Source organism: Temnothorax nylanderi, unplaced genomic scaffold (assembly GCF_030848795.1).
Source record: "Temnothorax nylanderi isolate EJ_2023f unplaced genomic scaffold, tnyl_v1.0 TNYL_tig0124_pilon, whole genome shotgun sequence".
NCBI classification, from domain to species: domain Eukaryota; kingdom Metazoa; phylum Arthropoda; class Insecta; order Hymenoptera; family Formicidae; genus Temnothorax; species Temnothorax nylanderi.
This window is the reverse complement of record NW_027249186.1, coordinates 528,627-551,568: the sequence shown is the minus strand read 5'-3', so window position 1 is coordinate 551,568 and position 22,942 is coordinate 528,627. Positions and strand designations below refer to the sequence as shown.

Below are 22,942 nucleotides of genomic sequence, written 5' to 3'. Positions count from 1 at the left end.
TTCAAAACGATCAGGACAAGTAGTTAACGTTCTCGGATTAACTGGGACATCAATACCATTCCTGAACCATCTTACGATAATACTAACTTCGGTCTAAGCAGATGGCAACTTTTACAGCAAAAGCTAGAAAGTTTTGGTCACTTTGGTCCAAAGAATACTTACAAAGACAATTATCTATTTACAAGTGGAATAAAGTCAATCCTTCGATAACTGAAGGTACTGTAGTTCTTTTAGTAGATGAACGATACCCACCTCAAAGTGGCCATTGGGTCGTATCATTAAAACGCATCCAGGTAAAGATGGTCACGTTCGTTAGTCACAGTTCGCACTCAAGCATCGACTTATCAAAGACCAATTACTAAAATCTGTCCTCTTCGGTTCAAACGGAATCATCTGAATTATTCGTTAATCAGGTAACGAAGGCGGGCGGAAATGTTGAGAGAGAGATTGTATATATATGTCCTAGCACATAAGTATATTCATATATATAGAAGCGCGCGGCGCAGTCGGCATTGTTCGGGGGACGTCGGTCACGTGAGCGACCGTGACTCGGTTGCGATGCGAGCCCGGACAAAGTGAGGCTGTAGGCGCATGCGCGGGCCCAAACATGCTCGATCTCGTCGCAGCGCGAACGGCCATTCGTTACCGAAACGTGGATCGAGTCGCACGTGTATACGATCAGTACGTAAAAAGGATGTTGCATCATCCAAGAGATTTGTAATCACTTCATCGAAAGGGACATTGATTCATCCCGCATCCGACGAGAAGTTCCACGAAGCACGAGAGCTGGCCGCTCAGTAATTACACGAAGGAAGGAGGGCCAGTATTCCAGTATATTTCTAAAGAAGGAAGGACGACTACTGCCGTTACTGTTTCGAGCATTCCCTCGTAGCTAATTTATCAACATTAATAAGAGGGATTCAATTACGGCGCAAGCCCGTCACGCCATCCTTTCAAGGATGTGCCTATCCAGAAGCGACGATTCTGCTGTTTGTGAGGTAAACCAAGAAATCTATCGAGTTTAGCTAGTTGAACAGAGCCTTAGGTAACGTTCGTTACAGTCGGCTTGTATTCAATCTCTCTTTACAGAGGCCACTAAATTGGTTACCTCAAGGAAGGTCAACTTTCGGAAAGAAAGTCCTTCTTATGTAACAAACCTTTCTGGTTTTATAACGAAAAGCTGAGCTCAGTACAAGATACATTTTCATTTAATGATTGCAATCAAACAAGTTTGTCAATTCATTACGATTCATTTTGATAGTTTGAGAAACACGATTCTTGTGAAAAGTGCACATAGATGTAAAAGAAACTCTGTATTCTATGTTCATATACGTTAAGTTATTCTTAAACATATTAAGGATTTGTCACGACTATCTATTACGTTGTAAAGATAACAATCGTTACGGTGGTGATCTTGTTTACCATCTCTAGCTTAGATTATTGAGTCATAATTTCCAACGCTGGAAACTGATTTCATACTTTACTTTGATTTAATTACTGTCTGATATTAGTATGTATTCTGTGGGTGATAATTTCAGATGAATGATCCTTTTCATGATATACTTTTCTATGAATATTTATAGTAACCATTTCATGGTACATTTAAAGGTTTACATGCTTGGATAAGTCTTCTTATAATGACTTACGTTAAAAGATGAAAACGAACAGAACCCTGAAGTGTTTAAGAAATACACCACATCGAAATCAGATAAAGAAAGGGATCATTCACAACTAATCTTTATGTTATTTTCATGTATCTATTGCGTCACTGATTTATTGTGTGTATGTTCATATGTTTTTATCTTCTGAGACAAATATCATCTAGCTTATAAGAGAAAATATATGCAATCTCTCTCGAACAAAATAGCTTAAATGGATGTGCCGCTCCCTCCTAAGATCAATAATTCTTTGTTAACTGAAGTTACACAATCAAACATATTCTACCACAAGGTATTGGTTTTAAATTCATTCTTGATATTTAACAGTGTATAATGTCTGTAAGACTCGACGTGTTACAGAGGAAAGAAAGTTGAAATTCAACTAAGAATTTCTAGCTAGCGTTACACTGTCTTCACGAGATGGAGAAGTTTTCTGCCGGTAGAACCCGTCAGATTCCACTTGAAGCCGGCTTAGTCGCTGCGATGATTGAACCTCCGAGCTTTAAACGTACAAATCTCCTTTGCTCGCGTTTCTTTACGAGATACGTAAATAGCATTTTAATGTTCACGTATCGTAAGTTTCTTAATTTCGATGACGAAAGTCATAAAGACTTTGGTTCGCTTTAGATCCTCTCCAGTGGAAAGGATTAAACTCTCGAACCTATTTCAACGATTGTCACGGATGTTTACGGTACACGCTTCTAATCGGTCTCTTTCTCCTTACTGCGACTTGATATAAGTTTTTTTTTCTCCGTTTACACCGTTCTTTCTGTACTTTCATCAATCAGGAAGGATCTCATCTTCGAGCACGGTAGAAATATCGCCGATCATTCGCTTGTGGCGCTGACCAGCACCGTTTTCCTCGTACAAGGACACGCATAATCGTCTCACAGATGACCGATAAGAGGCTTGCGCAAAGTTCACCATTTAATGAATACTAGACGAATAGATTTGGCCGCGGGCTATCGCTTGTTCACCAAGGTCGCAACGCACGACGCTGACGTCAGAGATCATTGACTTCTTCCGAGGTCTTGACCTTCTCGCGTCTTTCTTCTCTTCCTCGTTTTTTATTCGCGATCGTCCGTTTTAGATTCCCTCTCTCTCTTTCTCTCCTTAGATACCCGTTAATTTTATATTATATTCGACCGTGTTGAGCTAAGCGACGTCCACGAGATCTTGGACTTCATGAACGACATTCCTCGCGTTTAACGTTTCGTCACAGCCAGGACGAAAATTCCCGATCCGATTAGTCCCAATCCGCGATGTCGATGCATATTAATGCGAACTCCCGCGACGAGAAAGAGAGAGAAAAAGGCGGTCAGATGTGTCGGAACCGTTACCGACAAAAGCGGGCGGAAAGAAAAATGCTTCGTCCTTCGAAATAACAAAAGTCACGCCTCTACCGTTAAAGCCGTTTGTGTATTCTTTAAGGGAATTGCGCAAGCAGCCCGAGAGAGAGACAGAGAGAGAGAGAGAGAGAGAGAGAGGGGATCATTCGATTCGACCCTGGATCTCTCCGCGCCCTCCCCGACTCCGCTCTGTCCCCCTTTGCGCTACCGTATGCTGGTACTTGTAGTACTTCGCCTTCAAGGCCGATTTCGGCGTAGTCGAGAGAACTTCGTTCTGCCGAGGGCTTTTCACGGACTCGACATTAACATATAAACGAACCGTCCGTCTATGATCGACGCCTCGTCCCGAGAGAGAGAGAGAGAGAGAGAGAGAGAGAGAGATCCGAATACACGCGGCTGGCTTACAACAATGACATTTATTTTTTTCTTTTACGCGGACAAAGAGGAATACTAATTGAATGTAGCGCGAGGCGAGCGACTTGTAAACACGGTCAGGATAGCTACAACATGATTTAACCACGACGACGGACGTTTTACTATGTCGAGCTGATAATCCATAATCACCGGATGTGTCTCACTTCTAAGAGTTCAACTGCCGTCCGGGCAGTCTAGCTGATACTCAAGTACGAGGAGAACTCGGTTCAAATTTAAAAAAAGGAGAAATCCTGGTTCCCACCGCGCCGGGAAGAAGTTTGTTGTAAGAGGTCCCGATTGTTTTGCAGCCCCGAGCCGTTCCTCGATATTTTTCTAGAAATTCTTTTCGAGATATTTCCCCACCTCCCACAAATATTTAACGCGGAGATCTCACGGGACCCAGCGGGACCAGATAGATTTTGTAAACTTTGAGGATCTTGTAAACTGGACGCCCACGACGACGGGGGCCGTGGACGCCGCGTGGTGTTTGCGTAGGCATTTTAGCGTAGTTAGATTATTAAGCTAGCTTCCACCGGGATAGACTCTGACGTGGTATCGCATTTGAAGGTCTTATGTGCACAGGTGAAGGTGGTTAAGTTCAGCTATATGTGGACGATAAATAACTTCAGCTTTTGCCGGGAGGAGATGGGGGAGGTGCTCAAGTCGTCCACGTTCTCAGCAGGGGCCAACGACAAGTTGAAATGGTAAGGACCGATCCCATCGACGATCAACGACGATCAACGACGAGAAGCCGCGGGAACAGATCCGGGGAAAAAAAGATAAGAGAGAGAGAGAGAGAGAGAGAGAGAGAGAGAGAGAGAGAGGGAGAGAGAAAAATTGTTTAAGATTCTTTGCATTGCATACGAACCGAAGCGAGACATAACGTATCGTGCGGATTCCGTATTGAACTATACGATTAGCGGAGACATTTACATCTGTTGACACGTTCATTTTGGCGCTAAACGGAAAGTCTGAGCAGCGCGATATTAATAATACAGTCTATATATAATTCGCCGGGTTTACTCGACAAAGTGGCACGCTTGACATTGTAAATCACGCGCGGCCTTTGTCCGTCGATTCCGTAGTCCGGGTATGATTGGCCGGGGATCTCGAGTCGCCTTGAGTCAGCACACGCGCGGCGCGTTTCACGTGTGTGGAAAAACAGAGTGTCGGAAGTCCTAGAAATGCGAGCCGCCGCGTTTAGCGCCTAAATGAGCGGTGAGAATACGAGCCATTGTCTCGCCGCGCGAGCGTGCTACATTCCCGGCTTTTTATATTTTCCCGTTCGCGTCTGGCACGGTGAAAAAACGCGTTTCGACGCGGCGAGACAGAACACTCGCCGATCCGGCCGATCCGGCCGATCCGCGATCGGCTTTCGAATTGAGGGGAAGAACCTTGGGGGAGAGATAAATTTCGCAATTCGCGTTGAAAGGGGACGAAACGAGAAATCGCCGTCAAGGCGACAGCAGTCGTGTCAATTGATGCGCTAATTGGTTTCTAGGTGCCTGAGAGTGAATCCTAAGGGCCTGGATGAAGAGAGCAAAGACTACCTGTCGCTGTATCTCCTTCTCGTTTCGTGCAACAAATCCGAAGTCAGAGCAAAGTTCAAATTTTCTATTCTTAATGCCAAAAGAGAAGAAACCAAAGCAATGGGTAAGTCGGCAAGAAACGTTTACGTGCGCAATTAATCTGTCAGCGTGTGTACACGTGCGAATGCAATGCAGGGTATTTTAAAAGATTTAAAAATTTCGTCGACTTGCGACGTGCGATTTAATAACGCGACGATTTTCACAACGACGAAAGTTGTTGGCTTTCAGCTGCGCCGGCGGTCCGCGTAACGATAAGTCGGTACGCGGGTGAAAGATGTACGCCGGCCTGAACGGGTCTTTCTCGTTTTGTTCTTGCAGAGAGCCAGCGTGCTTACAGGTTCGTTCAGGGTAAAGATTGGGGCTTTAAGAAGTTTATCAGGAGAGACTTTCTTCTGGACGAGGCCAACGGACTGCTGCCAGACGACAAACTCACGATATTCTGTGAGGTATATACCTTTGTATGTCGATTGTAACATCTACTCGATCTCGTTACTCGCGCATATTTCGTCGGCTGAGCCGAGCACCTCTAATTCCGTTATCTCCACAGGTCAGCGTGGTGGCGGACAGTGTAAACATCTCCGGGCAGAGTAATACGATACAATTTAAAGTGCCGGAGTGCCGGCTGCCCGATGATCTCGGGCTGCTGTTTGAGAACCAAAAATTTAGCGACGTAACGCTCACTGTCTGCGGAAGGGAATTCCAGGCGCACAAAGCAATTCTCGCAGGTAAGGCTCGTCGTCCACAACTCTGTTGTACTTGAATGTATAATTAAAAGAAATATATATACATATATATGTATAATACAATATGCAAAAATATAGAACCTTATTCCTTTGAGTAAAATTATGAGTAAACTGATAACGCGCGTCTTAATGCTAAAGAATGATAATTTTGAATAATTTTGCAATTGCGATTTACAGCCCGAAGTCCCGTCTTCTCGGCAATGTTCGAGCATGAGATGGAGGAGAGAAAGAAAAATCACGTCGACATCACCGACGTGGACCACGAAGTCTTGAGAGAAATGCTGCGATTTATTTACACCGGTAAAGCGGCGAATCTGGAGAAGATGGCGGATGATCTGTTAGCCGCGGCGGACAAGTACGCGTTGGAGAGGCTGAAGGTAATGTGCGAAGAAGCACTTTGCACAAGTTTAGCCATTGAGAACGCGGCTGAAATCCTTATACTTGCCGATCTCCATAGCGCCGATCAGCTGAAGGCACAGGCGATAGACTTCATTAATACGTAAGTTAATTTCGCGGGAGAGAAGTGTGCTTGCAACGCACACACGTATGTCAGCTCGTCGGCTAAAAGATAATTTTGCTCTTCCAACGGTCAAAATTATATTCTTTGGCTGTGCACCCGAACGCGATGGAACTCGCGATCTCTAATCTATGCTTTTGCAGACACGCGACGGATGTGATGGATACCGTGGGTTTCAAGTCCATGGTGAATTCCCATCCGCACCTGATAGCAGAAGCTTTCCGGGCTTTGGCGACCCAGCAAATCCCACCGATCGGACCGCCCAGGAAACGAGTGAAACAGAGCTGAAAGCAGTCACCGCTGACCCCGGGCACGACCTCTACATCGCCCCCACCACTTTTACATCCCTCTTGAACCTTTGTGTACAGTGATATAATGAAGTATAGTAGTGCTAAATAAATGTTTCCTAGTGCGCCACTCTCTGGTCTAAAAAGAAAAATCGACGACGAGAACCGATGTGAAAATCACCCCGATTGTCAACGAGCTTCGGTTGAGGGTATTCCGAAATCGATGGCAAGAGAAAGAAAATCGTCTTGTCCGTTCGGTCGATCGAGGGCGAGTTTTAAAAGAGGCGCTCCCACACATGCTCGGACTTTTTGTGTTCAAGTAAGTGTCGATAGTGAGAGAGAACTCGACGTGATGTGACCACCATTAGCGCGCTGCTCGTTTCGACTCCGCGCATCGAAGAGAAGAACAAGATGTCCGAAAGCCTACGTATCCGCATTCATATCCGCGCATCCCCATCAGCATCCATACTTCTCGGCCTGAGCGCGAGTCGATTCAGTAAAAGTGGCAACAGCAGCAGCAACAGTACCATAGTCGCATCGCGCTCGTTTTCTTCAATGTCAATATCCCGATGCCAATCGATCTTGGTGACACGTTGGAACATGTCATCAGGATTATCACCGTCATCGTGGACTTGCTTCGTTTCCGTTATCATCGAACGAATGGACTGGAAGCAGACGGTCGCGCGATACATTAAAGACACGGAGTGTATAGCCAGAGAGGACCAAGGAAAGGCGAGGAGCTTCTCTCCACGTGACTCGCCGTCGCGATTGCCACAACAGCAACAGCAGCAACAACAATACGCGATGCACGAAGGAAGTTGTGATAGACGTCGGCCAGACGATTTAAACATTTTGTTCCTTTGTCGAAAGAAAGCACGAGGAGAAAAGATGGATCAAACGGATGTCCCGTAGCCGCCGTACGCTCGACGCGTCGAGCACGGAGAGAATTAAATACTTTGTTTGTTTCTACTGATAGTAGTGATCTTTTTAGTTTTTAGCGCGTCTCAAACTCTTCCAAGACGGAGAAATCATTCTAGTTAGTGTTCTTTTTTTATGATCTCTTTCTCTGAACCACGCATGTACGATTTTTATTATATTATTATTACTATTAATGCTACGCAATCTGTGCCCTATGTATTTTTGTATATTTTTGTCTACAGATAAACTTATCTCTCCCCCGTTCCCTTTTGCCACGATAAACCTTACCCCTGTTTCCCGTCCCCCCTTCCTCCGTCAGTAGGCACAGTTTGTCTTGTTTTCTGGAGTATTGCATACTGTAAGCGAAGTGATAGGATCGAATTATTATTATTAATTATTATTATTAATGATTACGTTATTAAATTTAGGGTTGTCCATAATTTATCGGATCTACGTTGAATATCACGGGGGTGTATATCCTCACATCCCCCGCGCGCATACTGGTTACATTATTTTAGAGACGTTATGATCCGCAATTCAAAGTTTGTATGTTATTTACGTATTGAATAAAAAATGGACGAGAAGAGATGAGGAAAGAAAAGACATATTTAAAAAAATCGTGTAAAATAGAAACGTTAGTCAATTATAGCGCGGGACGTTAATCGCTCCCTTTTTTTCGCGTCGTTAATTTGATCTGTAAAATTGCGTGTGGTCAATGAACTGAATTATGGGCAACCGCAGAGGCGAAAAATAATAATCAATCGTTTAGTACCGTGTACTGGCTTCCTGATCCTCCGATCTTTAGCTTTATCGAAAGCCGAGTTTTAAATGTGGAATACTTATTACCATTTACACATCATTAATGATGACAATTAATGCCATACATGTTCTGTGATAAGACCACTTGTAATTACTGCAATTGTATAATCGATCCTTTCTAGAGACAGACCCCCTCCCGCTCCCCACCCCCCTTGACGATCCTGGCAGCCAGTGAATTTACTTGTTATATAAAATACATACGATAAGCGACAGTCGTTATCCGGACAGTCCCAAACCTAGCGTGTCACTATCGATTTTAAGATTTTTACACTGTACATATCTGCTATGTATTTTATAAGAACAAAACAAACTCACGTACGAGGATCCCATACTTTTACGAAAACCGTACAATAATCAAGTAATGTATAATTTATTTCGAGTTTACAGACTACGCTAAACTCATGTTCCTTGAAAACACACTACCGACGCTTTATAACTTTTAAACGTAACGTAACGCCGAAAAAATTGATACAGATTAGGAGGCGCGCATTCGTTGCGTAGCGCCGTCGAGCGATGCGATATCGCGTCGTAGATCAAAAGTTTGAACCGATGGAAATCTAGTTAGGAGAAGTTTTCCACTGTTTTTCTACGTCGAATCTTTTTATTTGAGTCTTAGGTGAATACAGGACTTAAATAAGAAGATAAAAAAAAGAGCAAAAAGAAAGATTTAGATACAAAAGCGGGTATAGTAGCAATTTAAGGAACAGACTTTGGCCGTGCTGATTCATATTTAAAAAATCTGCGACCATTCTCTAATTCTCATATCTATCTTTGGGACTGTGCGGCGATTTCTTTCGTGGAACACACACGTAACGTTGAATGTCTTTTCCTAGAGAAAACGAACAAGAAAAAAGAAAGAAACTGGAAAAAAATAAGAGAGCAGAATAAAGCTAATTCTGAGATAGCAATTCGTAAAATACAGATTGAAAGGAAAACAAAAATTATACACACATACACAGATGTAGGCGCAATTCCGTACGAAACCCGCAGCAGGAATAATACGAGCGTATGACTGGATATAATTTGATAAACTATTAAGTACAAGTAAGACAAGTGTTACCTCATCATGATGAAAGCCGGCGCGTGTTGGTGACCGATCGGGATCACCACCGTCAACTAGCTACTACCGCACGCTCGCTCTCCGACACACACACACATACATACACACAAATCCGTTGTATATTGCATTTAGAAATTTGAAGCGCTCTTTTGTAAAAAAAAATTAAATTGATGGTTGCGGTAGTGGCTGATCCGCGAGAATTGTTACGCGCGCCGCTCATTGAACCCAGCTCATACACACGCAGACATTCATTTTCCATTTTACTTTAAGTCATTGCACCACATCAAATAAATGACATTTTCATTATATAACGGAGCGTGATTTTTCATTACCCCTCCATCGCTACGTTTGGATCTCTACGTGCGAATCGCGAGATTATCGAGATCGCGATATTGTATCACGACCAGACGAGTCCGGTAAAAAATCTAGAAAAGATTTTGGAAGATCGAGACTTTCGGAGTCTAATACAAACGAATACCCGTAGCACCGCACGACTTTTTCTTAAATAAATCTCAGATTACGTTTTATTCGAATGGCATACATATGTATGTACACGCAGATGGACGATTGTCTGTAAGAGTATCGTTACATGTGCTGAGCAACGGGAGGCGAAGAAGGGAGTTCGTCGGAGTCTCGCGATTTTTCCTGCGGTTTCGGCGTTCCCGGATACGACGGCGGAGCTTCCTGCATGGACGCCTGCAAGTAGACAAAATTTTATCGTCACTCGAAAAACCATTTTTATCTCTCATATCGCGGTAAGTTGTAGCGAACGTATATCTTCATCGTAATCAGTAAACTAAAAATGTTAAGCTATATACTCTGTTGTACGGAGACGAATAGAGAGGAGGAGCGCAGGAAGATGTGTAGACGGGCGAAGCATTGCGGACGACCTCGGTGTACGAAGGCGGTCTGTCCCGTAGGCCCTCGATGGTGCTGCACTGCGTCACCAAGTCACGCTCCTCGTGCAACACGACGCGCAACCTTCTGCGTTCTCGTGCAACCTGCCTCGTCCTGAATTACGAAAATCCATTTAAAGTGCCTTACAAGCGGGGAATTATTTGCATCTTCAAAGCTTTACCTCGATGAGGATTGCTGTGCGCGTTTTTCGATACCTTCGAAGAATCACGTGGTATTAGGGAAACAAATTTTATCGTTTACGAGACGAGTGAAAAGTGTATACTTGAAGGACTAACTTTATAAAAATTAAACAATTGATTCGCTTATTAATTTAAGTCTTTAAAAAATTTTTTAAACGTTGGAACATGACCGCGATTATAATTGCTTTTATTCATGCCGCCAGCATGCGGTTGCGTCAGTCAAGACGCTCAATCAATTAAGATTGATATTCGAGATTAAGGAGAAAAAAACAAACAAGATTTGGCAGTTCGATAACGAAGCTACATTCGTCATGAAACGTCATTAAATTCGACACAGTCGGGTTCGCTTGCGAGCAGTAATAACGAGTGACAGCGGAGAAAATTAAAAGGATGAATTTATCAGACGTGCCCTCGCCTACCTGTTGCATATTCTGCAGTAAACTACGATCAGGCCGATGATACCAAATCCAAACAGTATGGAAATAGAGATTTGCGTCATTAATATCACTCGCCGATGCATAACGACTCGCCTGAAATAAAAATTGCCGATTATTAAACTGGGTCTCGATCCAATTGGGAAACGAGGCACAGTTACATCTGCTGGCGTGCAAGCGACCTCATTAATTCTTACCGGCACACAGCACAATCCGGGCAGACACAGCATGGATACACGCTGGAACAGCAAATTACACACTTATCTGACTTATCTGCAAATTTACAAATTTACAAAAAATTAAAGATTTTCCAAATTTACAGAGAAACTAGAGATCGTAAAGATTCTTAATACTAATAATTACAACTGCCAATGCGCGCGGAGCATTTTTTATCGTCAGCATATTTTGTCAGAAGAAATCTTACTTTTTAGCATTAAATATAAGTAATATAACGATGTACAATGTTTTTTTATCGTGTCGCAATGCGATTGGTTTGAGGCGATCAAGTACGTGTGTTTACAATTTATGTGTTATAAAAATACACAGACTGCTAGACAGTGTTACAGAATAATACATTGTTGCACTAGATACAATCTCGAGTTTTGATAGACTTAACAGATTCTTTTCTCAAGATTCAGTTTAATGTAATGATGATGTAAATTATTGGTACGCCTTGATTGTGATCCGGTTATCGCGATAAAAATGTACCGTCGAAAAATGTACGAACTAAAAAGTTACGTTGTCGTTTTACGATTTACATTCTAATTACTCTCGAGAAAAACATTCATAAGTTGAAAACTGATTAACATATGATATATATTCGTTGTCGCATTATAGAAACGTAATCATCGTCGAAAAATATGATGTAAAAATATGCTTTACAATTAATTACGAAAATTGCTGTGCGCGTCTTTCGATACCTTCGAAAAATCATCAGGAGTATATATTTCAAAAAGAGGTAAATCGTCCTGGATCCAATTTAACTTTCGCGCCAAACTGATCAGTAATCGACTTCATATCTGAATCAAGCGCGAAATTTGACTTGAATTTAGTACACGCAAACTAAATATGATTTAAATTTCGCGCCGCTCTAAAGTAAGTTCCTTTAGAAGAGCGCAAAATTTGAATCAAATTTAATGTTCATTAACTTTCATCGAGATATGTTCTCCCGATAACTAGCACGATTTTTCGAAGATATCGAAAGACTATAATTCTTGCGTTTAATTACTTAGAAAAAAACACACCTGTAAACACACTTAAATACATATATATTTTAAAACGTATATATCATAATTATATTAATAATTATACTATATAATTAAATATTTTAGTCATTCAAAATTAATATAATTGTATACATGCGCGCGCGCGCGCGTGTGCGTGTGTGTGTTACAATTATTGTGCATTTCGAATGACACTTTGAAATGTGTTTCATACACACAAAATAGATGTGTGGTGTCTCACAATCGTACACGAAAAACTTCGATATTAACTCACCACCATAATCGAAGCAGATGCACGACGAGTCTTGCTTGACGTCACATTGCGTACAATTATCTAGAGATGCGTATCTTTCCGAAATCTCGGGAAATCTCGCGACCCAATCTGTTGAATCATGGATTTAGATAGACACTTTACAAAAGGATCACGCCATTGAAAGATAGTATTCTACTCTACGCTTATTAATACGACTCACTTTGAAGCGCGACAAGAAAATTGCAAATATTTAAGTACGAAAAAATTCAAAAATTATATTATATTACACGTGTATACGTTCAAATATAAATGTCACATACCTGAGTTCTCGATTGGATTTACCGCAATGCAAAAGTATAAATATCCCAATAAGAGTAAGAACAAGTAAGAGTTCATGATGTCACATCTATTTATAAGCAAATAAGGAACCATCCAAGCTTCACTTGCGCCAACATAATTAACGAGCGATCACGCGTTTCTAGCTACTAGATAACGTAGAGATGCAACAGCGATACGCGCAGAAATAGTTTCGCGAGAACAAACACATTAAGACAATGTAAACCGGCACCCAATGCAAATGTACTTCTGAACACTCTATATCTTAAAGCCTGATATTTATGCCCGTATTAATCTTATCAATATGAACTGTCTGATAACGCATCGGTAATCAACAGGCCTCGGACAGGAACAGATATTTCCTCGTATCAATAGCGGCAATGATTTCTCTGTATTTTAAAATTTTGACGATAAGGCGTCAAGGCGGACATGTTACCTTCAGTAAATCACTTCTGCTACACATTATAAATGCATATATTTATATATATACTTATTACAATACATCACTGTTATTATTGTTTACTTATAGCACTCGCGTTTGCTTAACAAGTAGGCGATACGGGAGAAAACGATGTAAATATAAATTACTTAGACATTGTAATGTACGTCAGTAAATATTAATAAGCTAGAGTCTCGGGACTCTTGTGTGATTCAATATATTTTACAGTGGAATTCAGAGATACGATACCAGACCTCTGGATCAATTTCTTCTGTACAATTTCAATTAGTCAGCGTAATTAATGCCTCTACGATATCGCCCCTGTGTTCCCTGAGAGTTTGTTCAGCCAATATCCGACTGATCTCCATCTCCTTCATCTGAAAGGAAGACACCACGAGTCTCGCAGGTTCCAGGTTTGGGATTTCCAAGCGGGATAGCCATGTACTCACAATCAAGTCGACGTCCTCTTTCTTAATGGACACTTTGAGCAGCTCCTTCTCCTTCGCCTTCTTCTCCGCGGCCTCCTTGTCTCGACGGTCGCCGATTATGCTCAGGGCCTGTTAGACACTCTTTTTAATGCGAAAACCGAGTTAACCTCGAGTCAGCACTCGGGATCGACGCGAGTAGCGTGGGGACGGGCTGGAATTCTAGGTTACCCGGGGGAGGAGGACAAGCGAGAGCACTCACGCAGGAAAATCCATCGGACGACGAGATCTCCTTCTCCTCGGCGTAATCGGTCACCTTCTCCAGGTCCGCCGCGCCGCTGTCGTACTTGGCCGCCTTTTTCTGCGACTTCTCCTGCTGCACCTCGTCCGAGTCCCCGTTCACGTCGTCGTCCGCCATCGTTCGCGCCAGTTCAGCGAAAATAAACCTAATATTAATTGTTATTCGACCGCATAAATGGATCGAAGTTGTCGCCCGGTCATCAAAAGTCGACGAAAATGCCGATCGACTCCCATGCTAACCTTAACCTCACCACTGCACGTTTTATCTGCAATCTGCATCTTTTGCACCTCGGCTTCCCGTTCTCTCTCTTCCCGACGCTTCGCTGCGTGTATCTATCTCGTTTCAGACGCGGGGGGTTCTAGGGAGTGCAAGCCAGTGCAAGCGAGACGAGAGCGGACCTTTTATCTCCGTTTTTCCTCAGATTGGCAGACCGGTTCTAGGTCGACAGGTTAGGTTAGGTTCGCGCGAGCGGGAAATATTATTGTTGAACGTCAGGGAAGAGGAGATACACGTTTATCGCTCATAAATAACGCAGTTGAATTGTCATGCCGAGATGAGCGCGAAACTGAACAGTTTGCTCAGCCAGAAGGACCGGGCGCAGCTGCACGAATTCGTGCGGGAGACCTCGACTGAGGAGGTAAAGAACGCAAGTCGCGTCGCGAGATATGCCTTGCTATCTACATGCCGATTGTTTACGAGATTACGTTAAGATTCTTGATAAGACGGTAATTAGACAATTTATTACAGCTCACAAAGATAATATCGAGCGGAATTTGCAACGCGGACATATCCCGGGTGCTGGACGAGGTCCTGCAGGTATGTTCCGAGTCGGAGGGTCTCTACGCCAAGAGAGTCAAACTTGTCGAGTCCGCCCTGAAGGCACTGGGCAAGGCCAAGGTATCGATCAGTCACGCGAACGAGATCGTGAATCGGATAGTGGTGGACTTTCCTAAATACCCGAAGCTGCATCTGGTCAAACTGGTAGACTTCTGTCTCGCTAGTATTCGCAACAATGATGACGAATTCAGAAGGTACAATCACTTCGCAGCCTTATTATGACAGAAAACGGAAAGAAACTAACGTTACGACATGTTGCAGTTGGAAGGAGCTATTGTCTGTCTTGCTGGACGTGTTGGAGGAAGAGAAATATATTAGTCACATGAACGGCGAGGTTTCTGGCACCAAATACAAGTCTATTATTGTTAATAATATATGCAACAGTGAATGGGATACGCAGATAATGCCCTCGCTGGCGAGAATGTTTAGGTAAGAGTTGTCGATAGAAGAAGTAAATACGTAATTGAGAAACTAATAACTTTTTTTATACTTAGAGATATATCCTTGGAGAAGGAGGATCATGCTATGGTAATCACGGTACTCTGCAAAAGATTACAAGATATATCTCTTGAGGAACTGCCTCCTCTTGTGCATCAATTGTTGAGATTATGCGCTAATCAGGATAGTAAATACCTCTTGGAAGCCTTACGAAAGTATTTCACCCTACGCTTCTCGCAAACTGACGATACTGACACTTTTGAGACTATAGGTAAGGAAAATATAGTGACGTAGTTTAATTATATAACAATGTATTGTATAATATTAATTAACTATATAACATAATTATACCATTATATTATAAACATAAAAACATATGATACAAGTATATGATCAATAGAATTTAATTGTATAATATAATTTTAAAATTATGTAAGGAGAGTCTAAAAGAATTAAATTTTAATTGTTATAATTTCTGAGTTACATCTTTAAATTATGTATGATATACATATTTTTCTTTGCGGATCTTAATTTTTAATTGGTGAATTACAGATGTGGTAAATCCGAAAGAAGTTCAAGACATTGAAAGTACAGTATTGTATCATATATCTCAAGCGGCAGAATTGAATCACCAACATATAAGAGACTACATCAAGTATTTCAAAAGCGTGTCACATACCCCTGAAGCTATATTAGAGCCTTTCATGCTGTCCGTGCTGCTCACAGTTGCTTCTATTGATGAAAATCAGGTGATCAATACGTTAATTCTTGCATATCTTAATGCTTATCTTATACTTTGACTCAATGTAATGTTGTAGATTTTCGAAATGCTGCGAGCGGTCATTAATAAACGAAACGAAAATGACAATAAACGGAAAAATAGTGCGTGGTTGAGAAAATTGATTCCCGATTCTTGTAGCATAACGGCTGTGATAGGAAACGTCATCGAGGCGAGGTAAATATGCAGTGCATTATATAAATACCTTAATATCAAATCTTTTAATACATTACTACATTATTTTAATTATATAGTAACAGGGATCGTCATTTAGTATTGAAAAGCCTCGTGGATCTCGCATTTGTTCTTATGGCTGCTGAGAATAAAATGAAAACGGGTGCGCATCCTTTATGGCAGATCGGTACAAAGATACTCCAAAAGATTATGAGAAAGCATCACGAAACGGTCGCGACTATATTTCAAATGTTGATTGATAAAATAACCGCCGGTGGATCGTGTATTTCTCAGTATACCGGTAGGATCTGATAAAGCTCGTTATTCATAATTTAAACATTGGCACAGCTGTTATTATTTGTCGTTTATTTACAGATTGTTTAGCGTATATGTGCCGCAAGTTAACAGTTCTGGTACTGGACCATCAAGATTCTATAATAATGCTTTTCGACCAGATCTCATCTGTACCTGGAGAGATTGCCATTTTTATCGTATCCGCGATATTTCCATTGATACGAGTCTCAGTCAGCATAAGAGAACATTTAGTCTTAACATTGAGAAAGGCTCTCTATAGAAAGGGTACGTCTAATCGACAAATGGCGGTCAGTGGGATTTTGGAAATGTTAAGGAATGTGAAAATGCACTCTCTGAGCGGCCTCGCGATGAGCTCTAGTCAGTACGGCAATTCATCGACTGGCGCGAGTTCCACGTCCATCTTGACTCAGGTTTTATTACTCGTATCGTTGGAGTCGATAAATTTTCGCAACTGTAAAATTACTAATTGTTCTGATATTGTTTCGCAGGTGACATTAGAGAGAGGTGCTCAAGCAACAGGATCTACCGCAAGATACAATAGAACTTTATGTTACGATGTATTGGGCATTTTAAGAAGATGCTTCACTCATGAATGTGAAGTTCGATTACACTTATACAATGGTACGCGAGATTAGAAAAGAGATTATGTTACCTTCTTCGCTAAAAGATTATAAAGTAATTAATTAATCAATCTAGGTTTATATGAAGCCATGTTGAAAAATATCGAAATAACGGAGTACATATTAGAGATGATATTGCCGCATTTCAAAACCTTTTTTGAGGCGGACGAGAACGTTGTGGTACCAGTTAAGCTGGAATTATGTACGGCTGTCCAAGGGGACCAAGTTGTATTGCAAGAACCTCTGGCGGAACTGATACTCACACTGCAAAAGATTTACATCAAATCGGCCTTAATGAAATCATCTTTTATAGATGAATTGGCTGTTATCTTGGAATCGCTCTGTAGGCGGATGCCGCGACTTGAGACAGAACATCTTAATCTGGTGAGTTAAGTGGAAGATTAGACTTAATAAAATTTAAAATTATTTGCAATTATAATATTTTAATATTATTATCTTTGACATTTTTATTTCAACAGGATGACAAACTTGACATAAGCAACTCCAGCACCAAGGCTCAAGAAAAATTACAGAATATTCTTTTAACGATAAAGATTTACGAAGCTCTCATATCCTTTAGAATCGGCGCCTGGTCCGTAAACTGTACAGATACCGCGCAAAATGTTAAAAATTTATTCAAAGGATACATGAGATTTGTTGAATTTACCAAGGTAATTAAATTATATGTTGCATGTATTTGTAATTGATATAAACCTTATCTTCAATTCTGTAGCACATACCAAAGGCTAAGAAGGGAGAAGGGAAAAATAAAAAGACACAGAACGATGCAAATAATACGACTATAAAGAAAGCTGGCCGGTCGGGCAGTATAAAATTACAGCCCAGCATCATGGACTTGTCTACAGTGCACAAAAGTTTGTCGCTCTTCTACTTGAAATCCGTTCCCTGGGCAACTGCGGATCAAGCAGCCATACTGATAGATTACCACGATTTTTATCATTATGTCCTGCGAACACTGTTGCAAATTTTGCATAGTGTTAAGTCGTTAACGGAATACAATTTACGGAAGCATAAGGAACAATATATGAAGACCTATTTCGAAATTGGAAAGTAAGAAACATTGTGAAAGTGATCTGTGTTCGTGCAGACTCTAAATTCTTCCTTTTTTCCTTGCAGATTGTTGTATGATTACATTATACTAGATTTAAACAAAGTTCTCGAAACGGACGAACCGGGCACTATATTAGCATTGGAATGTTTCAAAGAGTTATGTTGCTTAATCTGCACCATCTTCTCTTCCGAATTGTCGCTTTTCCTCGACATTGTTGTTCGTAAGTGTTTAAAATGTTAAAATAAGGGAATGCATACTCCTATCATATGTAATATTCTTCTTACAGCTAATAAGTCAACCCAAGCGGAAAATCTTAACGCACAATTGGAGAACATGACTGCTGCTTTACGTGCGAGCTTCAGGACATTCTTTAGCGAGAAAGAGGAACATGAGGAGAATTCCAAACAGATACTTAGCATATTATTGGATATTATATACCAACTGACGCAGGAGATCAATTTTTATGAAACAAATGGCACTGAAGTCAGTACCTTTTTTATAATAATTTTCATCAAATAAAAATAGAGAACATACAAAATACCATTAAAGAACCTGTTATCTGTTAAGGTATTTGATTCGATGATGAAATTCACACAACTGGAAAATATGAATCTTCAAGCTTCTTTGACTATTTTCCAAATTCTGTTATGGATAGAAGAGCGTAACAAGGAACATGGGGAGTTATTAATCGATATCGCTCAGGCGTTGTGCGACAAAATGGGTAGCATCGACAAGGTATATAATGAGTATATAATAATAACGTATATGAGTTCTATTGTAATATTTATCTTATTGTTACCGTACGTAAGAATGCAAAGAGAAAGAATTTCTCGTTAAGTAGTATATTATTATTTAATTGCAGGCTGACGTATCGGAAAATAATAAATATAAAATTATCCACGAAGATGCAGCGGACAAACTTTACAATTTGGTAAATAGCTCGGTGAAGGAAAAATTGGACAATGTATCTTGGTTGTTGGTGCGTCTTAAGGCCGAGCAAAATGTCGTTTGCTCACCTGGCACGGATCTCGAAGAACGTATGTACATTTCCATATTATATATAAGCTCTGTATTTATTTTCTCATAGTAATATTAAAATCTCCAAATGCAGATCAAGAAAAACTGAGAACGCAAGAACGAAGCTTATGCAGACAGCTGTCGCACATTATACAGATACTTTATACTTTAGCTAACGTCGCTATTAAACCGGGACCATCCACGGACATTATGTTTAAAAATTTACAAGTCTTGTACAACTTGCTTAGCAATCTTACAAAATATTTCCATGGAAAATCCAGTAAACAAAATGCAGCGTTTCAATCAGTGAAGTAAGTCTCTTTCATACTTTATAAATTTTATTAAATAAATTTTATTGATTTTTTCTCTACAAAATACAAATTTTTCATATGATTTCAGATTTATTCAAGTGATTCAGTCAGCTGGGAAACCATTAAAATCTGCGTTTTATAATTTAATAACGCATACTGAGGTATTCATCTAAAATATAATTTAATCTTGTTACATGTAGAAATAATAATATATATTCGCGTGTGTATATAGGAAAATCAAAATGTATCAAAGAAGGCTGATTCAAACACGCAAAAGAACAAGATTTTGAGGGAGACCAAAATTATACCCCGCGTGGTATTTGAAATCGAACAATTTCACAACGAGGTTTTATCACTCGATAAAAAGACCGGCGTAAGTATTTATACTGTATATTTAAGAAATTGATATACTATATTTAGAAGAGATAAATTTGAATGAGAGAATAGAAGCAATTGTGATGTATGTATTTATTTAGGTTCCACTTGAAACTTACATAAAGCACAGCGTAACGCGAGATTTCCGTATAAAAAACACGCAATTGGCGGAAGCACTGGAGAAGATGGATATAAGCACGGTAGGAAAAAAAAATACGATAAAGTATTGTTCAAAGTTTGGTATCCCTTAATCTTTATACTCGACATTCTATTTAACAGCTAGATACACAGAACTCTCGTCGCAGCAACGACGCATCTAATTCAGATATAAATGCGTCTGTCGAATCGTCTACAGAAACACCATCTTCAAAACGACCTAGGAAAAGCGACACGTCCTTAAAATCGCCTACAGAATCCCCACCTTCAAAACGTTCTAGAAGATCGTCAGAATCTTGAAACCACAAGTGCCTTATCTGAGGTGCTTCGTACATCTTTGACCCTCATTTTGATACAAAGTTTAATTTTACATTCTACATTAATAATAAGTAAGTTTTTTTTTTTATAAAAGTCTAGTTACATCATGGGTCATATATAAAGAAGAACACGTTTATTAAGTATAAATATTCTATTACAATGTTGAATTAAAGTATAATAAACTAAAATACAATAACTCGCGTCATCTCATCAATCATGGGATTAGTAATCCTCTAGTTTATATAAGGTTTGTTCGCGTCGCATGCCCCACCATGCTCCTAATCACTCCAACGCACTCCAAAAACTCATCTGCTCCAATCGCCACCTTTTATCCGTGATCCAAGTGCTCTTAGTGTTTATTGGAGTATGCGACGCGAACAAACCTATATTTTCATTTTATTTGCGATGTTCCGTTCTACTTACCATTCTTGACTCAGTGAACTATATACCATGCTGGAATGTGAATTTCCACGTTAGAGCCCGGGCCACAAGATAAAGACAAGTTGCTTTGCAGCCATTTCTATCTCTGTTTAGCGAATTTTTGATTGATCAATGGTTTTCTATCGTTCTCAAAAAGTACAGTAACAGAAAAGGAGAGTTGGGCACAATTCTCCATCTCGCTCGTTTCATTTTCTTCTAGAGTAAAGTTCAAATTCCAGTATAGGATTTAGTTCACTGGCCTGACACGACTTAAAATTGTACTAGAGACGAATTATGCGACAAAGTCCAGAGGCCTGTTGAATCCACCCTTTCTGTTCATATATTGCCTATATTTTCTTTTCAAAATGACATGAACCGCACCTACGTCGTTTCCCTCTACCTTCTTGCCTTTAGTGGTGTCAAAGTCGCAGAATCCCATTATTCTCATCATCTCTTGCTCCTCGGGTGTTTTGCCTTGAAGATCTGCCTCTGTAATACAAAAGTACAGTTAATTTTTTTCTAATCGTTACATCACTTTCTTTTAACGGTGTATTAATCTTTTAAATGCACAAAGACATAAAGTGCTTTTTTAAAATAAATATATTGGAGGAGGATCTGGATACCTGTGATAATGGGCCGTTCATTTGCTGAAGGTTTCGGCTTTGTCCTATTCGATCTGTCGCGCGATCTATCGCGCGATCTGGATCTGCTGTATGATCTCCTATGTCTGTCTCGGTCGCGTTCTCGCTCCCTATCCCTGTCCCTCGACTTTACCCTGTCTCGCTCTACGGATCTATCAACATTTAGGAAGCTCAATGTTTACGAATGTCGACGGGACGTAATAGGTGAAACAAAAGGAAATCTTTTTCAGACGTACCTCCGTCTTCTCTCTCGCGACCGTCTTCTCCGTCGATCTCTGTCGCGATCTCGTTCTCGGGACCGATCTCTCCGTCTTGCTGGCGATGGAGTGCGGCTTCGACCCATTCTATAGGTGTTCAAATTCACATGTATTTTTAACGCTTCACTTAAATTAATTTAGAGACGTAAAGATTAAGAAGATCGCATAACAACATCGTGAAAGGGTTGGAGAACAAGCAAGACCTTGAAATATTGATTTTAATTAAAAGTATGGTCTCTGTTGTGCAATTAAGCTTTTATTGCATAAATAAATTTGTGGTACGCATAAAAAAGCTATAATTTTTTAATAAATTAATACGAAAATTACGCTCGTGAGTGGTTGATACTTACAGGGATTTTTAATTTCGTTTAATTTAACAAAAAACAAAGTAAGAAAAGAAAATTTCTTTCTCGCATTAATTTCTAAATAACATTTTCGCGCACTGTACAGGTTATGTTCTTCAGGTGTTTTCAGGTACTCACGCGCCACTGCGGGTGCGGCGACGCGTTTTAAAAGAATCGAAGCATAACATTGCGCTAGTTTCTTTCATTGTATTTTATAGTTCATGGCTATGCCGGGTCATTGGCCTAGTTTACACCAATCACTTGATACGCGTATTAAATAGTAAATAACTAGTAAATTAGTTTGATTATTGGCTGATCAGCTCAAATATACTATTTGATACGCGTATCAAAAGATCGGTGTAAACTAGGCCATTATAGGCATGGTGTTAAAGCCTTGTGTACACGATACTAGAAATCGGTCCGAGTTTCGGTTTAAGCCAATCAACTTGCAGCTCTTACAGAAAAGCAGCAGTTTCATTGGCTTAAACCGAAACTCGGACGCAGTTCTAGCATCGTGGACACAAGGCTTTACAGTTTCGAGGATGCGCAGTCGTCATTTTCTTTGACCAATCAGAACTTTATCCAAGATGCCAAAAGCAATATGGCTCCTTCAATATTATTGTGAAGTATATTATAGTTAAAGGTTATATATATTGTGTTTAGATATTAGATATTCTATTTTTGCGGAGAAGCTATGCCAACGTGCTGTCGTCGTCATTCACAGTCCTCGTCATCATTGTCTTCCCGTTGACTTTTGTAATTTTCACTTCAATAAGATACATAACCGACCTCCAGACGTACGCGGCGGTTTATTTTACCGAAAATGTACAAAATGTAAAATAAAAACATGTTCTGGAAAAATAGCATTCCTTTATTTATAATTGTTTTAATATAATATCACTCCTACACTTTCTTTTATATTACAATCAATTACACGTCTCTACAACTTAGAACGGTGCTCATAGTTCAATCTTAGATTTCAGATTACAGAAAAGCTTATCTTAAGA

The 22,942-nt window shown here is 40.4% G+C and overlaps 5 protein-coding genes across 6 annotated transcripts; 2 read left to right on the top strand and 3 right to left on the bottom strand.

The window, feature by feature from the left end:
• Positions 1-2,282: 2,282 nt before the first annotated feature.
• Rdx (BTB/POZ and MATH domain-containing protein rdx) lies at positions 2,283-9,665 on the top strand. 2 transcript variants are annotated; one of them, XM_071713428.1, is made up of 6 exons: positions 2,283-4,125; positions 4,923-5,074; positions 5,329-5,468; positions 5,558-5,735; positions 5,931-6,252; positions 6,414-9,665. In XM_071713428.1, the coding sequence occupies exons 1-6, from the start codon at positions 4,028-4,030 to the stop codon at positions 6,556-6,558; spliced, it is 1,035 nt and encodes a 344-aa protein (XP_071569529.1). In that variant the 5' UTR covers positions 2,283-4,027; the 3' UTR covers positions 6,559-9,665. The 2 variants fall into 2 exon arrangements, with proteins under 2 accessions (XP_071569529.1, XP_071569530.1); XM_071713429.1 differs by having other exon boundaries at positions 2,293-4,125; positions 5,329-5,456.
• A 195-nt stretch (positions 9,666-9,860) lies between these two features.
• On the bottom strand, positions 9,861-13,018 carry LOC139776624 (uncharacterized). The gene is made up of 6 exons (XM_071713431.1): positions 12,682-13,018; positions 12,383-12,490; positions 11,083-11,158; positions 10,871-10,981; positions 10,173-10,365; positions 9,861-10,050 (listed from the first exon to the last, which is right to left on the bottom strand). Exons 1-6 carry the CDS (start codon positions 12,791-12,793, stop codon positions 9,940-9,942), a joined length of 711 nt encoding a protein of 236 aa, XP_071569532.1. The 5' UTR covers positions 12,794-13,018; the 3' UTR covers positions 9,861-9,939.
• A 135-nt stretch (positions 13,019-13,153) lies between these two features.
• On the bottom strand, positions 13,154-14,135 carry LOC139776626 (huntingtin-interacting protein K). The gene is made up of 3 exons (XM_071713433.1): positions 13,824-14,135; positions 13,586-13,693; positions 13,154-13,513 (listed from the first exon to the last, which is right to left on the bottom strand). The coding sequence occupies exons 1-3, from the start codon at positions 13,977-13,979 to the stop codon at positions 13,418-13,420; spliced, it is 360 nt and encodes a 119-aa protein (XP_071569534.1). The 5' UTR covers positions 13,980-14,135; the 3' UTR covers positions 13,154-13,417.
• A 16-nt stretch (positions 14,136-14,151) lies between these two features.
• On the top strand, positions 14,152-20,469 carry Fanci (Fanconi anemia complementation group I). The gene is made up of 21 exons (XM_071713427.1): positions 14,152-14,499; positions 14,610-14,893; positions 14,961-15,128; positions 15,194-15,408; positions 15,690-15,886; positions 15,956-16,092; positions 16,170-16,390; positions 16,465-16,814; positions 16,893-17,025; positions 17,101-17,408; positions 17,504-17,695; positions 17,758-18,095; positions 18,162-18,316; positions 18,383-18,579; positions 18,664-18,831; positions 18,959-19,133; positions 19,208-19,424; positions 19,513-19,585; positions 19,657-19,797; positions 19,901-19,999; positions 20,079-20,469. Exons 1-21 carry the CDS (start codon positions 14,416-14,418, stop codon positions 20,253-20,255), a joined length of 4,029 nt encoding a protein of 1,342 aa, XP_071569528.1. The 5' UTR covers positions 14,152-14,415; the 3' UTR covers positions 20,256-20,469.
• Positions 19,878-22,104, bottom strand: Ytr (U4/U6.U5 small nuclear ribonucleoprotein 27 kDa protein yantar). Its single transcript, XM_071713432.1, has 4 exons — positions 21,942-22,104; positions 21,571-21,678; positions 21,317-21,486; positions 19,878-21,182 (listed from the first exon to the last, which is right to left on the bottom strand). The coding sequence occupies exons 2-4, from the start codon at positions 21,675-21,677 to the stop codon at positions 20,986-20,988; spliced, it is 474 nt and encodes a 157-aa protein (XP_071569533.1). The 5' UTR covers position 21,678; positions 21,942-22,104; the 3' UTR covers positions 19,878-20,985.
• Positions 22,105-22,942: the final 838 nt, after the last annotated feature.

Excerpts from the sequence above, each read along its gene's own strand:
- Rdx (XM_071713428.1), top strand. The coding sequence starts at position 4,028 with ATGTGGACGATAAATAACTTCAGCTTTTGCCGGGAGGAGATGGGGGAG. Across the intron at positions 5,736-5,930 it reads GCACAAAGCAATTCTCGCAG|CCCGAAGTCCCGTCTTCTCG; the intron begins GTAAGGCTCGTC and ends TGCGATTTACAG. Across the intron at positions 6,253-6,413 it reads GCGATAGACTTCATTAATAC|ACACGCGACGGATGTGATGG; the intron begins GTAAGTTAATTT and ends ATGCTTTTGCAG.
- Ytr (XM_071713432.1), bottom strand. The coding sequence starts at position 21,677 with ATGGGTCGAAGCCGCACTCCATCGCCAGCAAGACGGAGAGATCGGTCC. Across the intron at positions 21,487-21,570 it reads TCGCGAGAGAGAAGACGGAG|ATCCGTAGAGCGAGACAGGG; the intron begins GTACGTCTGAAA and ends AAATGTTGATAG. Across the intron at positions 21,183-21,316 it reads TGAACGGCCCATTATCACAG|AGGCAGATCTTCAAGGCAAA; the intron begins GTATCCAGATCC and ends TTTGTATTACAG.
- Fanci (XM_071713427.1), top strand. The coding sequence starts at position 14,416 with ATGAGCGCGAAACTGAACAGTTTGCTCAGCCAGAAGGACCGGGCGCAG. Across the intron at positions 15,409-15,689 it reads TGACACTTTTGAGACTATAG|ATGTGGTAAATCCGAAAGAA; the intron begins GTAAGGAAAATA and ends GGTGAATTACAG. Across the intron at positions 19,134-19,207 it reads TGGCACGGATCTCGAAGAAC|ATCAAGAAAAACTGAGAACG; the intron begins GTATGTACATTT and ends CTCCAAATGCAG.
- LOC139776624 (XM_071713431.1), bottom strand. The coding sequence starts at position 12,793 with ATGGTTCCTTATTTGCTTATAAATAGATGTGACATCATGAACTCTTAC. Across the intron at positions 11,159-12,382 it reads CATCTGCTTCGATTATGGTG|ATAAGTCAGATAAGTGTGTA; the intron begins GTGAGTTAATAT and ends GTAAATTTGCAG. Across the intron at positions 10,982-11,082 it reads CCGGATTGTGCTGTGTGCCG|GCGAGTCGTTATGCATCGGC; the intron begins GTAAGAATTAAT and ends TTTTTATTTCAG.
- LOC139776626 (XM_071713433.1), bottom strand. The coding sequence starts at position 13,979 with ATGGCGGACGACGACGTGAACGGGGACTCGGACGAGGTGCAGCAGGAG. Across the intron at positions 13,694-13,823 it reads CGTCCGATGGATTTTCCTGC|GCCCTGAGCATAATCGGCGA; the intron begins GTGAGTGCTCTC and ends AGTGTCTAACAG. Across the intron at positions 13,514-13,585 it reads AAGAGGACGTCGACTTGATT|ATGAAGGAGATGGAGATCAG; the intron begins GTGAGTACATGG and ends TCTTCCTTTCAG.